Raw genomic sequence first — 11,893 nt, 5'->3', positions numbered from 1 at the left:
AGAAGATCGGCTTCCAAAGATCACCAGGCTGTACAGTAACCAGACACACAATGTCAGATCTCCATCTCTGTACAGACGTTGGCATATTCAGCTGTGAACATTATTGGTAGCTGGAACAATTTATGGAAAACGTTTGTTCTGGGTTCCCCGACATTGAAAATGATTTACTAAAACTGGGAAGTGCGCAACTCTGGTGCAGCTCTGCATACAAACCAATCAGCTTCCAGATTTCCTTGTCAAAGCTGAACAAACTGAAGTAAGAAGTTGATTGGCTACTATCCACGGATTGTGAGTGTTCTGGTATTAGTAAATCTTCCACAATGTAGTAATACAAAACACACACACAATAATATATAATATATTATATATATATATATATATATATATATATATATATATATATATATATATATATATACATACACATACACACACACACACACACGTATATACATATACATACATACACACCCAAATATATACACATACAGTGAGGGAAAAAAGTATTTGATCCCCTGCTGATATTGTACGTTTGCCCACTGACAAAGAAATGATCAGTCTATACATTTTAATGGTCAGATTATTATAACAGTGAGAGACAGAACAACATAAAATATAAAAAATATCCAGAAAAACGCATTTCAAAAAAGTTATAAATTGATTTGCATTTTTTTTTAAATCTTTATTTAAGGTATGCAGGTTAAACAAAATGGCATTATATCACACATGTCAAATCAATAACATTGAATGAAAGGCAACAAGAGAAACCCATCAAAAACGACTACATACATTAGTGACATGACATTGATTTGCATTTTATTGAGTGAAATAAGTATTTGATCCCCTATTATCAATCAGCAAAATTTCTGGCTCCCAGGTGTCTTCTATACAGGTAACAAGCTGAGATTAGGAGCACTCTCTTAAAGGGAGTGCTCCTGATCTCAGCTTGTTACCTGTATCAAAGACACCTGTCTACAGAAGCAATCAATCAGATTTCAATCTCTCCACCATGGCCAAGACCAAAGAGCTGTCCAAGGATGTCAGGGACAAGATTGTAGACCTACACAAGGCTGGAATGGGCTACAAGACCATCACCAAGCAGCTTGGTGAGAGGGTGACAACAGTTGGTGCGATTATTCGCAAATGGAAGAAACACAAAATAACGGTCAATCTCCCTCGGTCTGGGGCTCCATGGAAGGTCTCACCTTGTGGAGTTTCAATGCTCAAGAAAACGGAGAGGAATCAGCCAAGAACTACACGGGAGAATCTTGTCAATGATCTCAAGGCAGCTGGGACCATAGTCACCAAGAAAACAATTGGTAATACACTACGCCATGAAGGACTAAAAATCCCTCAACGCCTACAAGGTCCCCCTACTCAAGAAAGCCTATGTACAGGCCCATCTAAAGTTTGCCAATGAACATCTGAATGATTCAGAGGAGAACTGGGTGGAAGTGTTGTGATCAGATGAGACCAAAATCGAGCTCTTTGGCATCAACTCAACTCGCTGTGTTTGGAGGAGGAGGAATGCTTCCTATGACCCCAAGAACACCATCCCCACCATCATACATGGAGGTGTAGACATGCTTTGGTGGTGTTTTTTTACTAAGGGGACAGGACAACTTCACTGCATTAAAGGGACGATGGAGGTGGCCATGTACCATCAAATCTTGGGCGAGAACCTCCTTCCCTCAGCCAGGGCATTAAAAATGGGCCGTTGATGGGTATTCCAGCATAACAATGACCCAAAACACATGGCCAAGGCAACAAAGGAGTGGCTCAAGAAGACGTACATTAATATCCTGGAGTGGCCTAGCCAGCCTCCAGACCCTAATCTCATAGAAAATATGTGGAGGGAGCTGAAGGTTCGAGTTACCAAACGTCAGCTTCGAAACCTTAATGACTTGGAGAGGATCTGCAAAGAGGAGTGGGACAAAATGCCTCCTGAGATGTGTGCAAACCTGGTGGACAACTACAAGAAACGTCTGACCTCTGATTGCCAACAAGGGTTTTGCCACCAAAGACTAAGAATGTTTTTTGCGAAGGGGTCAAATACTTTTTTCACTCATTAACCACTTCAGCCCCGGAAGGATTTGCCCTCTTCCTGACCAGGCCATTTTTTGCGATACGGCACTGTGTCGCTTTAACTGACAATTGCGCGGTCGTGCGACGCTGTACCCGAACAAAATTGACGTCCTTTTTTCCCACAAATAGAGCTTTCTTTTGGTGGTATTTGATCGCCTCTGCGATTTTTATTTTTTGCGCTATAAACAAAATAAGAGCGACAGTTTTGAAAAAAAATGCATTATTTTGTACATTTTGCTATAATAAATATCCCCCAAATTTAAAAAAAAAAAAAAAAAAAAAAAAAAAAAAACTTTCCTCAGTTTAGGCCGATATGTATACTTCTACATATTTTTGGTTAAAAAAAAAAAAATCACAATAAGCGAATACTGATTGGTTTGCGCAAAAGTTATCACGTCGACAAAATAGGGGATAGATTTATGGCATTTTTATTATTATTTTTTTTACTAGTAATGGCGGTGACATTGCGGCAGACAGATCGGACACTTTTGACAATATTTTGGGACCATTGACTTTTATACAGCGATCAGAGCTAAAAATAGCCACTGATTACTGTATAAATGACACTGGCAGGGAAGGGGTTAACACTAGGGGGCGATAAAGGGGTTAACTGTGTTCCCTGGGTGTGTTCTAACTGTAGGGGGGTGGGACTGACTAGGGGAGGAGACCGATCGGTGTTCCTACTGAAAGAACCGGGATTTGTGTATTTACACACACAGATCCCGGTTCTCGCTCTGTCACAAGCGATCGCGGGTGCCCGGTGGTCATCGCGCCCACCTGGCACACGCATCGGCTTTGGGACACACTGCGGGCCCCTCCGGCGGCACGCGCCTGCTAAAGCGTCTTAAAAGAGCCGACGTACAGCTACGAGGGCTCGCGCAGGGGAGCCAACCGGGGTTAAAATGCAAATCAATTTATAACTTATTTGAAATGCGTTTTTCTGGATATTTTTGTTGTTATTCTGTCTCTCTCACGGTTAAAATAAACCGACCATTAAAATTTATAGACTGATCATTTCTTTGTCAGTGGGCAAACGTACAAAATCAGCAGGGGTTCAAATACTTTTTCCCTCAATTATATATATATATATATATATATATATATATATATATATATATATATATATATATATATATACACATATATACACACACACACACACACACACACACAGACGAGGGGTCTTTAGAAAGTTTCCACACATTTATATATACACTGCTCAAAAAAAATTGAAAGGAACACTTTGAAAACACATCAGATCTCAATGGGGAAAAATCTTATGCTGGATATCTATACTGGTATGGACTGGGTAATGTGTTAGGATCTGTACTGGTATGGACTGGGTAATGTGTTAGGATCTATACTGGTATGAACTGGGTAATGTGTTAGGATCTATACTGGTATGGACTGGGTAATGTGTTAGGATCTATACTGGTATGGACTGGGTAATGTGTTAGGATCTATACTGGTATGGACTGGGTATTGTGTTAGGATCTATACTGGTATGGACTGGGTATTGTGTTAGGATCTATACTGGTATGGACTGGGTATTGTGTTAGGATCTGTACTGGTATGGACTGGGTAATGTGTTAGGATCTATACTGGTATGGACTGGGTATTGTGTTAGGATCTATACTGGTATGGACTGGGTAATGTGTTAGGATCTATACTGGTATGGACTGGGTATTGTGTTAGGATCTATACTGGTATGGACTGGGTATTGTGTTAGGATCTATACTGGTATGGACTGGGTAATGTGTTAGGATCTATACTGGTATGGACTGGGTATTGTGTTAGGATCTATACTGGTATGGACTGGGTATTGTGTTAGGATCTATACTGGTATGGACTGGGTAATGTGTTAGGATCTATACTGGTATGGACTGGGTATTGTGTTAGGATCTATACTGGTATGGACTGGGTAATGTGTTAGGATCTATACTGGTATGGACTGGGTATTGTGTTAGGATCTATACTGGTATGGACTGGGTATTGTGTTAGGATCTATACTGGTATGGACTGGGTATTGTGTTAGGATCTGTACTGGTATGGACTGGGTATTGTGTTAGGATCTGTACTGGTATGGACTGGGTATTGTGTTAGGATCTATACTGGTATGGACTGGGTAATGTGTTAGGATCTATACTGGTATGGACTGGGTAACATGTTAGGATCCATACTGGTATGGACTGGGTAATGTGTTAGGAATGAAAGAATGCCACATCATTTGATGGAAATGAAAATTATCAACAATCAGCAACTCAGGATGGTCCTCAGTAGTTTGTATGTCCCCCATATGCTTGTATGCATGCCTGACAACATCGGGGCATTTCCTAATGAGATGATGGATGGTGTCCTGGGGTATTTCCTCCCAGATCTGGACCAGGGCATCACTGAGCTCCTGAACAGACGGAGGTGCAACCTGGTGGTGTATCGGATGGACCGAAACATAATGTCCCAGAGATGTTCTATCGGGTTTAGATCAGGCTAATGTGGGGGCCATTCAATGGTATCAATTCCTTCATCCTCCAGGAACTGGTTGCATATTCTCGCCACATGAGGCCGGGCATTGACGTGCACCAAGAGGAACCCAGGACACACTGCACCAGTGTAGGGTCTGATAATGGGTCCAAGGATTTCATCCCGATACCTAATGGGATCGGATTAGGTATCGGATAGCTCCGCTCGGGACTACGAGTGGAGCCGAAAGTAAACGAGAGCCGCCGGAAAGAGCCGAGGACCGGCTCTGTGTATTTCGGCGCCGGCGGCGCCATTTTCAAATCGCGGTCGGCGATTTTGACACTTTGACAGCTCGGGATCGCAGGGGATCGGCATATAACACGCACCTGCGACTTTCCCCTGATTTTAAGGGGAAAAAAGTGCGTGAGGTCAGGCACTGACGCCGATAAATACGGTATATATATATATATATATATACTGTATTTATTGGCGTATAACACTCACTTTTTCACCATGAAAATCAGGTGCAAATAGCGTGTGCGTGTTATACGCCAATACTTCAATTTTAGCTGCCTCGGAGGGGACAGTGAGAATCTCCTGTTTACTTGGCGGCCTCTGTAATAGGAAGTCCCGTCTCCTGGGTCGCCATTGGACCACTGTTCTGTCTATCACAGGAGATTCTCACTGTATGTAATCTGTCGGCGCTCGTCCCGCCCCCCTCCCTGTCCCCACTAGGCTGCAGATGGGCATCGATCAGGCTGCACTGATGGCAATGGCGAGGCTGCTGCATTGATGGCAATGGCGAGGCTGCTGCATTGATGGCAATGGCGAGGCTGCTGCATTGATGGCAATGGCGAGGCTGCTGCATTGATGGCAATGGCGAGGCTGCAGATGAGCATTGATCAGGTTGCATTGATGGCAATGGTGAGGCTGCAGATGGGCACTGACCCTTATTTTGCTTCAAAGTTCCTTATTTAAAATTTAAGTTTTTTCCTGAAACTTCCCTCCTAAAATGAATGTGCGTGTTATACGCCGATAAATACGATATATATATATATATATATATATTATATATATATATATATATATATATATATATATATATATATATATATATATATATATATATATATATAAACAAAAATAGGGTGGGTTACTTCCTCTGTCCCTCTATTTTTCTGGAGTTCAGTGTCATGGTGGGCTCCCAATCCTCCACCAATATTCAATAGAAAAAGATGGGACAAGTTCTCCGAAGCAAAAATATTTTTATCTGATTGCTCTTCAAAACATGACAATATAATGCTGTTACTGTACAGTTATGAGCATACCATGCCCTTCATCAGGCTTTGTGTAACATTCTTCTAGAAGCACATTTGTGAGGTCAGGCACTGATGTTGGACGAGAAGGCCTGGCTCGCAGTCTCCGCTCTAATTCATCTATATTTTCTATATTTTGTGTGGTTGTTGCCTACAAAGTCCCAACGAAAGGGGTTTTTCTTTTCTAATACAATAGGGATGTGGCAACAACACACTAGTCTGACACGGTGAAATACCTTCTTTGCTAATTCATCCCAAAGGTATTCTATCGGGTTGAGGTCAGGACTCTGTGCAGGCCAGTCAAGTTCCTCCACCCCAAACTCGCTCATCCATGTCTTTATGGACCTTGCTTTGTGCACTGGTGCACAGTCATGTTGGAACAGGAAGAGGCCATCCCCAAACTGTTCCCACAAAGTTGGGAGCATGAAATTGTCCAAAATGTCTTGGTATGCTGACACCTTAAGAGTTCCCTTCACTGGAACTAAGGGGCCAAACCCAACCCCTGAAAAACAACCCCACACCATAATCCCCCCTCCACCAAATGATTAGGACTGATGCACAAAGCAAGGTCCATAAAAACATGGATGAGCGAGTTTGGGGTGGAGGAACTTGACTGGCCTGACCTCAACCCTATAGAACACCTTTGGAACGAATTAGAGCGGAGACTGCGAGCTAGGCCTTCTCATCCAACATCAGTCTAGAAGAACGGTCAAACATTCCCATAGACACACTCCTAAACCTTGTGGACAGCCTTCCCAGAAGAGTTGAAGCTGGGTGGACTTACCTTGTTCTGGCCATGACGTTGTTCTTTTTGGGCTGCTGGTTCACTGGGCTTCCTACGTTCCCGTTTTTCAGGGACCCTTTCCGGGCCATCTCCCGCTGCTTTTCTGTGGATGAGAAGAGAAAGAGAAGATCGTGAAACACAATGAATGACACCACAAATGAAATATGATGCTACAGACCCTGCTCTGGTCTTGCTAATATCAGGACCCTATTGCAGTATGAGGGTGCAGACACTGCGGGCACTGGTCTAGCTGTGGGGAGGAGCGGGAGATAATCGAGTTTTCAGCTTTTCCTCCTTTTCACCTGTCCTACACCCACCTGAACATAAAAAAGTGACTGGGAACCATCAGTGCTGGGGATGGTCATCGGGGGTCACAGTGCTGGGGATGGTCATAGTGCTGGGGACGGTCATCGGTGGTCACAGTGCTGGGGACGGTCATCGGTGGTCACAGTGCTGGGGACGGTCATCGGTGGTCACAGTGCTGGGGACGGTCATCGGTGGTCACAGTGCTGGGGATGGTCATCGGTGGTAATGGTACTGGGGATGGTCACCCGTGGTCACGGTGCTGGGGATGGTCACCCGTGGTCACGGTGCTGGGGATGGTCACCCGTGGTCACGGTGCTGGGGATGGTCACCCGTGGTCACGGTGCTGGGGATGGTCACCCGTGGTCACGGTGCTGGGGATGGTCACCCGTGGTCACGGTGCTGGGGATGGTCACCGGTGGTCACGGTGCTGGGGATGGTCACCGGTGGTCACGGTGCTGGGGATGGTCACCGGTGGTCACGGTGCTGGGGATGGTCACCGGTGGTCACGGTGCTGGGGATGGTCACCGGTGGTCACGGTGCTGGGGATGGTCACCGGTGGTCACGGTGCTGGGGATGGTCATCGGTGGTCACGGTGCTGGGGATGGTCATCAGTGGTCACAGTGCTGGGGATGGTCATCGGTGGTCACAGTGCTGGGGATGGTCATCGGTGGTCACAGTGCTGGGGATACAGATTGGGAGCGCTCTCAGTACAGAACAATGCAACTGGCTGTACTGGGAACCTGCCCTACCACCTCCTGAACATGACCTAGATCTGTAGGCAACAGTTGGGTCACAATGCTGGGACACTATGTGCATGCAGTCAGCACAGAATAGCGCTGCTGACTGTAGGCATACATGCAAATCAGAAACTTGGCCTACCCCCCTCCCCATCGTAAAAAGTGTTCAGGAGCTATGACTGCTCGGTCACAATGCTGGGGATGCCAAATGGGCATGATCTCAGCAGAGAACAGCCCCACCGGCTATATGTACACGTGTAATTGGAAACCCCTCCCACCCTATCATAAACAGTGTCCGGGAGCTGTCAGTGACCGCTCAGCCACAATGCTGGGGATGCCAAACAGCCACGCTCTCAGCACAGAACAGCGCCAGTGGCTGCAAATGAGAAATTCACCCTACCCCCTCCCAATCATAAAAAGTGACCGGGAGCTGCCAGTGACTGCTCAGTCACAATGCTGGGGATGCCAAACAGGCTGAATCCATATATGCAAATGAGAAATTTGTCCTACTCCCTCCCAATCATAAAAAGTGACCGAGGGCTGTCAATGACCGCTCAGTCACAATGCTGGGGATGCCGAATGGGCATGCTCTCAGAACAGCGCCACCTGCTGTACATACAGTATATGTGTAACTGGAAACCCATCCTACCCCCTCCCAATCATAAAAAGTGACCAGGAGCTGTCAATGACCACTCAGTCGCAATGCTGGGGATGCCAAATGGGCTGAATCCATATATGCAAATGAGAAATTTGTCCTACTCCCGCCCAATCATAAAAAAGATGCCCAGGGGTTGTCAGTGACTGCTCGGTCACAATGTTGGGGATGCGGAATGGGCACGCTCTCAGCACAGAACAGCGCCACCAGCTGTACATACAGTATATGTGTAACTGGAAACCTGTCCTACACCCTGCCAATCAAAGAAAGTGACCAGGAGCTGTCAGTGACTGCTCGGTCACAATGCTGGGGATGCAGAACGGGCACGCTCTCAGCACAGAACAGCACCACCAGCTGTATGTATGGTATATGTGTAACTGGAAACCCATACTATCCCCCCCCCCCCCCAATCATAAAATTTACCGGGATTTGTTTGCGACTGCCCAGTCACAGTGGTGGGCACACTGAATGGGCATGCTGGCGCCGGAGGGTGTACACCATATATGTAATTGGAAACCCCCCTACCCCCTCCTGATCATACATGGCCAGTAGCACAGTGCTGGTGATGCCCATCGCAATTTGTACCTCTCCAAAAATTGCAGCACCCAACATTCCCACTCTACCTAACAATGGTAAAATGGTCAGATATCGGTCATTCAGGTATTTTTTTTTTCTACAAAGCAGTCTGAGTCAGTCCATTTCCTCTTGGTATGGAATTAAATAGATGCATTGATATATTTTAGAAGTGTCCCCTCTTTAGTGGAATCCAAACCAGACTCCAGACAGGTCACAGCTGGTGTGATCGGAATTTTGATAAATTGGAGATTACAGCCGCCTGATATCTCTTCAGCTCACATCGCCCCCCATGGCAGTCTGTAGTCGCAGTGCTTCTCGCTGGCCAATCCCGCCGTTCCCTCAACACAAGGCCGAGGATGCCTACCGCAGAGAAGGGACATTCTTCTTGGGTGCTCAGGATGATGTCATGGCAGGAAGTACAGACCACGGCGACTCGCTGAATATAGCGCACAGAAGGATATTTATAGTCACACGGAGCGGGAAGTGTCCCCGGGGTCACTCGGCTCAGGTTTCTAATCTCATCAGAAGCAGAGCAGATTTACCAGATGGGACTGATAGGATTACGAAATCAAGTCCGAACCGCGATAAAAGGAAATTCCAGGGTTTTCAAACAAAGACACATTGGTGGTGTTTGTACCTGAAAGTCATTTTTTTTTTTTTTTATGCGATTTTTACATTTTAACATACTTGATGTTCCATATTGAAGGTGTTTTAAATAAAAGGTCTGTACAATCAATTGTACATCTCTGCTAAAAGACTGCTTAATCTGAATCCCTTACTAAGGGATCATGCACACAGGATATTTGAATTTGAACATCTTTTACTTCTGGCAGGAAAAAGCAGCTTAAAAAAAAAAAAAGTGCTCAAAACCGCATATTGCACATTATGTATTTAGTTGTGTCAAGTGTTTATGGATTCAATTGGGCAGAATATGAATTTATTTACGCCCAAACACTCCTCTCCTGAATTCACTGGTGGTGATGGGCTTTATTCAGCAGGGAAAATCTCCTCTTCTAATATGCCTGTAAATGCCTATGTATTCATGAACACAGAATCGAATATACAGTATCTCACAAAAGTCAGTACACCCCTCACATTTTTGTAAATATTTTATCCTATCTTTTCATGTGACAACACTGAAGAAATGACACTTTGCTACAATGTAAAGTAGTGAGTGTACAGCTTGTATAACAGTGTAAATTTGTTGTCCCCTCAAAATAACTCAACACACAGCCATTAATGTCTAAACCGCTGGCAACAAAAGCGAGTACACCCCTAAGTGAAAATGTCCAAATTGGGCCCAATTAGCCATTTTCCCTCCCCGGTGTCATGTGACTCGTTAGTGTTACAAGGTCTCCGGTGTGAATGGGGAGCAGGTGTGTTAAATTTGGTGTTATCGCTCTCACTCTCTCATACTGGTCACTGGAAGTTCAACATGGCACCTCATGGCAAAGAGCTCCCTGAGGATTTGAAAAAAAGAATTGTTACTCTACATAAAAATGGCCTAGGCTATAAGAAGATTGTAAAGACCCTGAAACTGAGCTGCAGCTTGGGGGCCAAGACCATACAGAGGTTTCACAGGACAGGTTCCACTCAGAACAGGCCTCACCATGGTTGACCAAAGAAGTTGAGTGCACGTGCTCAGCATCATATCCAGAGGTTGTCTTTGGGAAATAGACGTATGAGTGCTGCCAGCATTGCTGCAGAGGTTGTAGGGGTGGGGGGTCAGCCTGTCAGTGCTCAGACCATACGCCACACACTGCATGAAATTGGTCTGCATGGCTGTCCCCCCAGAAGGAAGCCTCTTCTAAAGATGATGCACAAGAAAGCCCGCAAACAGTTTGCTGAGGACAAGCAGACTAAGGACATGGATTACTGGAACCATGTCCTGTGGTCTGATGAGACCAAGATAAACTTATTTGGTTCAGATGGCGTCAAGCGTGTGTGGTGGAAACCAGGTGAGGAGTACAAAGACAAGTGTGTCTTGCCTACAGCCAAGCATGGTGGTGGGAGTGTCATGGTCTGGGGCTGCATGAGTGCTGCCGCCACTGGGGAGCTACAGTTCATTGAGGGAACCATGAATGCCAACATGTACTGTGACATACTGAAGCAGAGCATGATCCCCTCCCTTCGGAGACTGGGCCGCAGGGCAGTATTCCAACATGATAACGACCCCAAACACATCTCCAAGATGACCACTGCCTTGCTAAAGAAGCTGAGGGTAAAGGTGATGGACTGGCCAAGCATGTCTCCAGACCTAAACCCTATTGATCATCTGTGGGGCATCCTCAAAACGGAAGGTGGAGGAGCGCAAGATCTCTAACATCCACCAGCTCTTTGATGTCATCATGGAGGAGTGGAAGAGGACTCTATTGGCAACCTGTGAAGCTCTGGTGAACTCCATGTCCAAGAGGGTTAAGGCAGTGCTGGAAAATATTGGTGCCACACAAAATATTGAAACTTTGGGCCCAATTTGGACATTTTCACTTAGGGGTGTACTCACTTTTGTTGCCAGCGGTTTAGACATTAATGGCTGTGTGTTGAGTTATTTTGAGGGGACAGTAAATTTACACTGTTATACAAGCTGTATACTCACTACTTTACATTGTAGCAAAGTGTCATTTCTTTAGTGTTGTCACATGAAAAGATAGAATAAAATAAAGAATATAAAAATATAGAATAAAATAGTACCAAAAATGTGAGGGGTGTACTCACTTTTGTGAGATACTGTAGTTCAGAAAAGAGATGTTGAGGTAAGGTTGAGCAATGGAATGGGCCCACGTCCTAAATGGTGAAGAGAATAGAAAATCATCCCCCTAACGGGTTTTTAGTGGCCCAACTCATAATATGCTAGTACAGACATGAAGAATCCAAGAAAAAGAAGTATAACAAATTTATACAAGTTTTATTATTTGATAAGAAGTTAAAAAAAGAACAGCAGTAGTGGCTGGTAAATATATAAGTCAACACAATG

General features: G+C 45.0%; 1 protein-coding gene across 1 annotated transcript in view; it reads right to left on the bottom strand.

Moving 5' to 3' along the window:
• The window catches only part of FAM219A (family with sequence similarity 219 member A), a gene marked incomplete in the record, with an annotated part of 127,791 nt that overhangs the window by 14,144 nt on the left and 101,754 nt on the right, over positions 1-11,893 (bottom strand). Inside the window, 1 exon segment of the mRNA XM_073611724.1 lies at positions 6,646-6,748. Within this exon segment, the coding sequence (XP_073467825.1) occupies positions 6,646-6,748 (103 nt within the window).

The sequence above is a fragment of the Aquarana catesbeiana genome, linkage group LG01 (genome assembly GCF_042186555.1).
Source record: "Aquarana catesbeiana isolate 2022-GZ linkage group LG01, ASM4218655v1, whole genome shotgun sequence".
In the NCBI taxonomy this organism is placed as follows: domain Eukaryota; kingdom Metazoa; phylum Chordata; class Amphibia; order Anura; family Ranidae; genus Aquarana; species Aquarana catesbeiana.
This window is presented reverse-complemented; position numbering and strand designations above follow the sequence as displayed.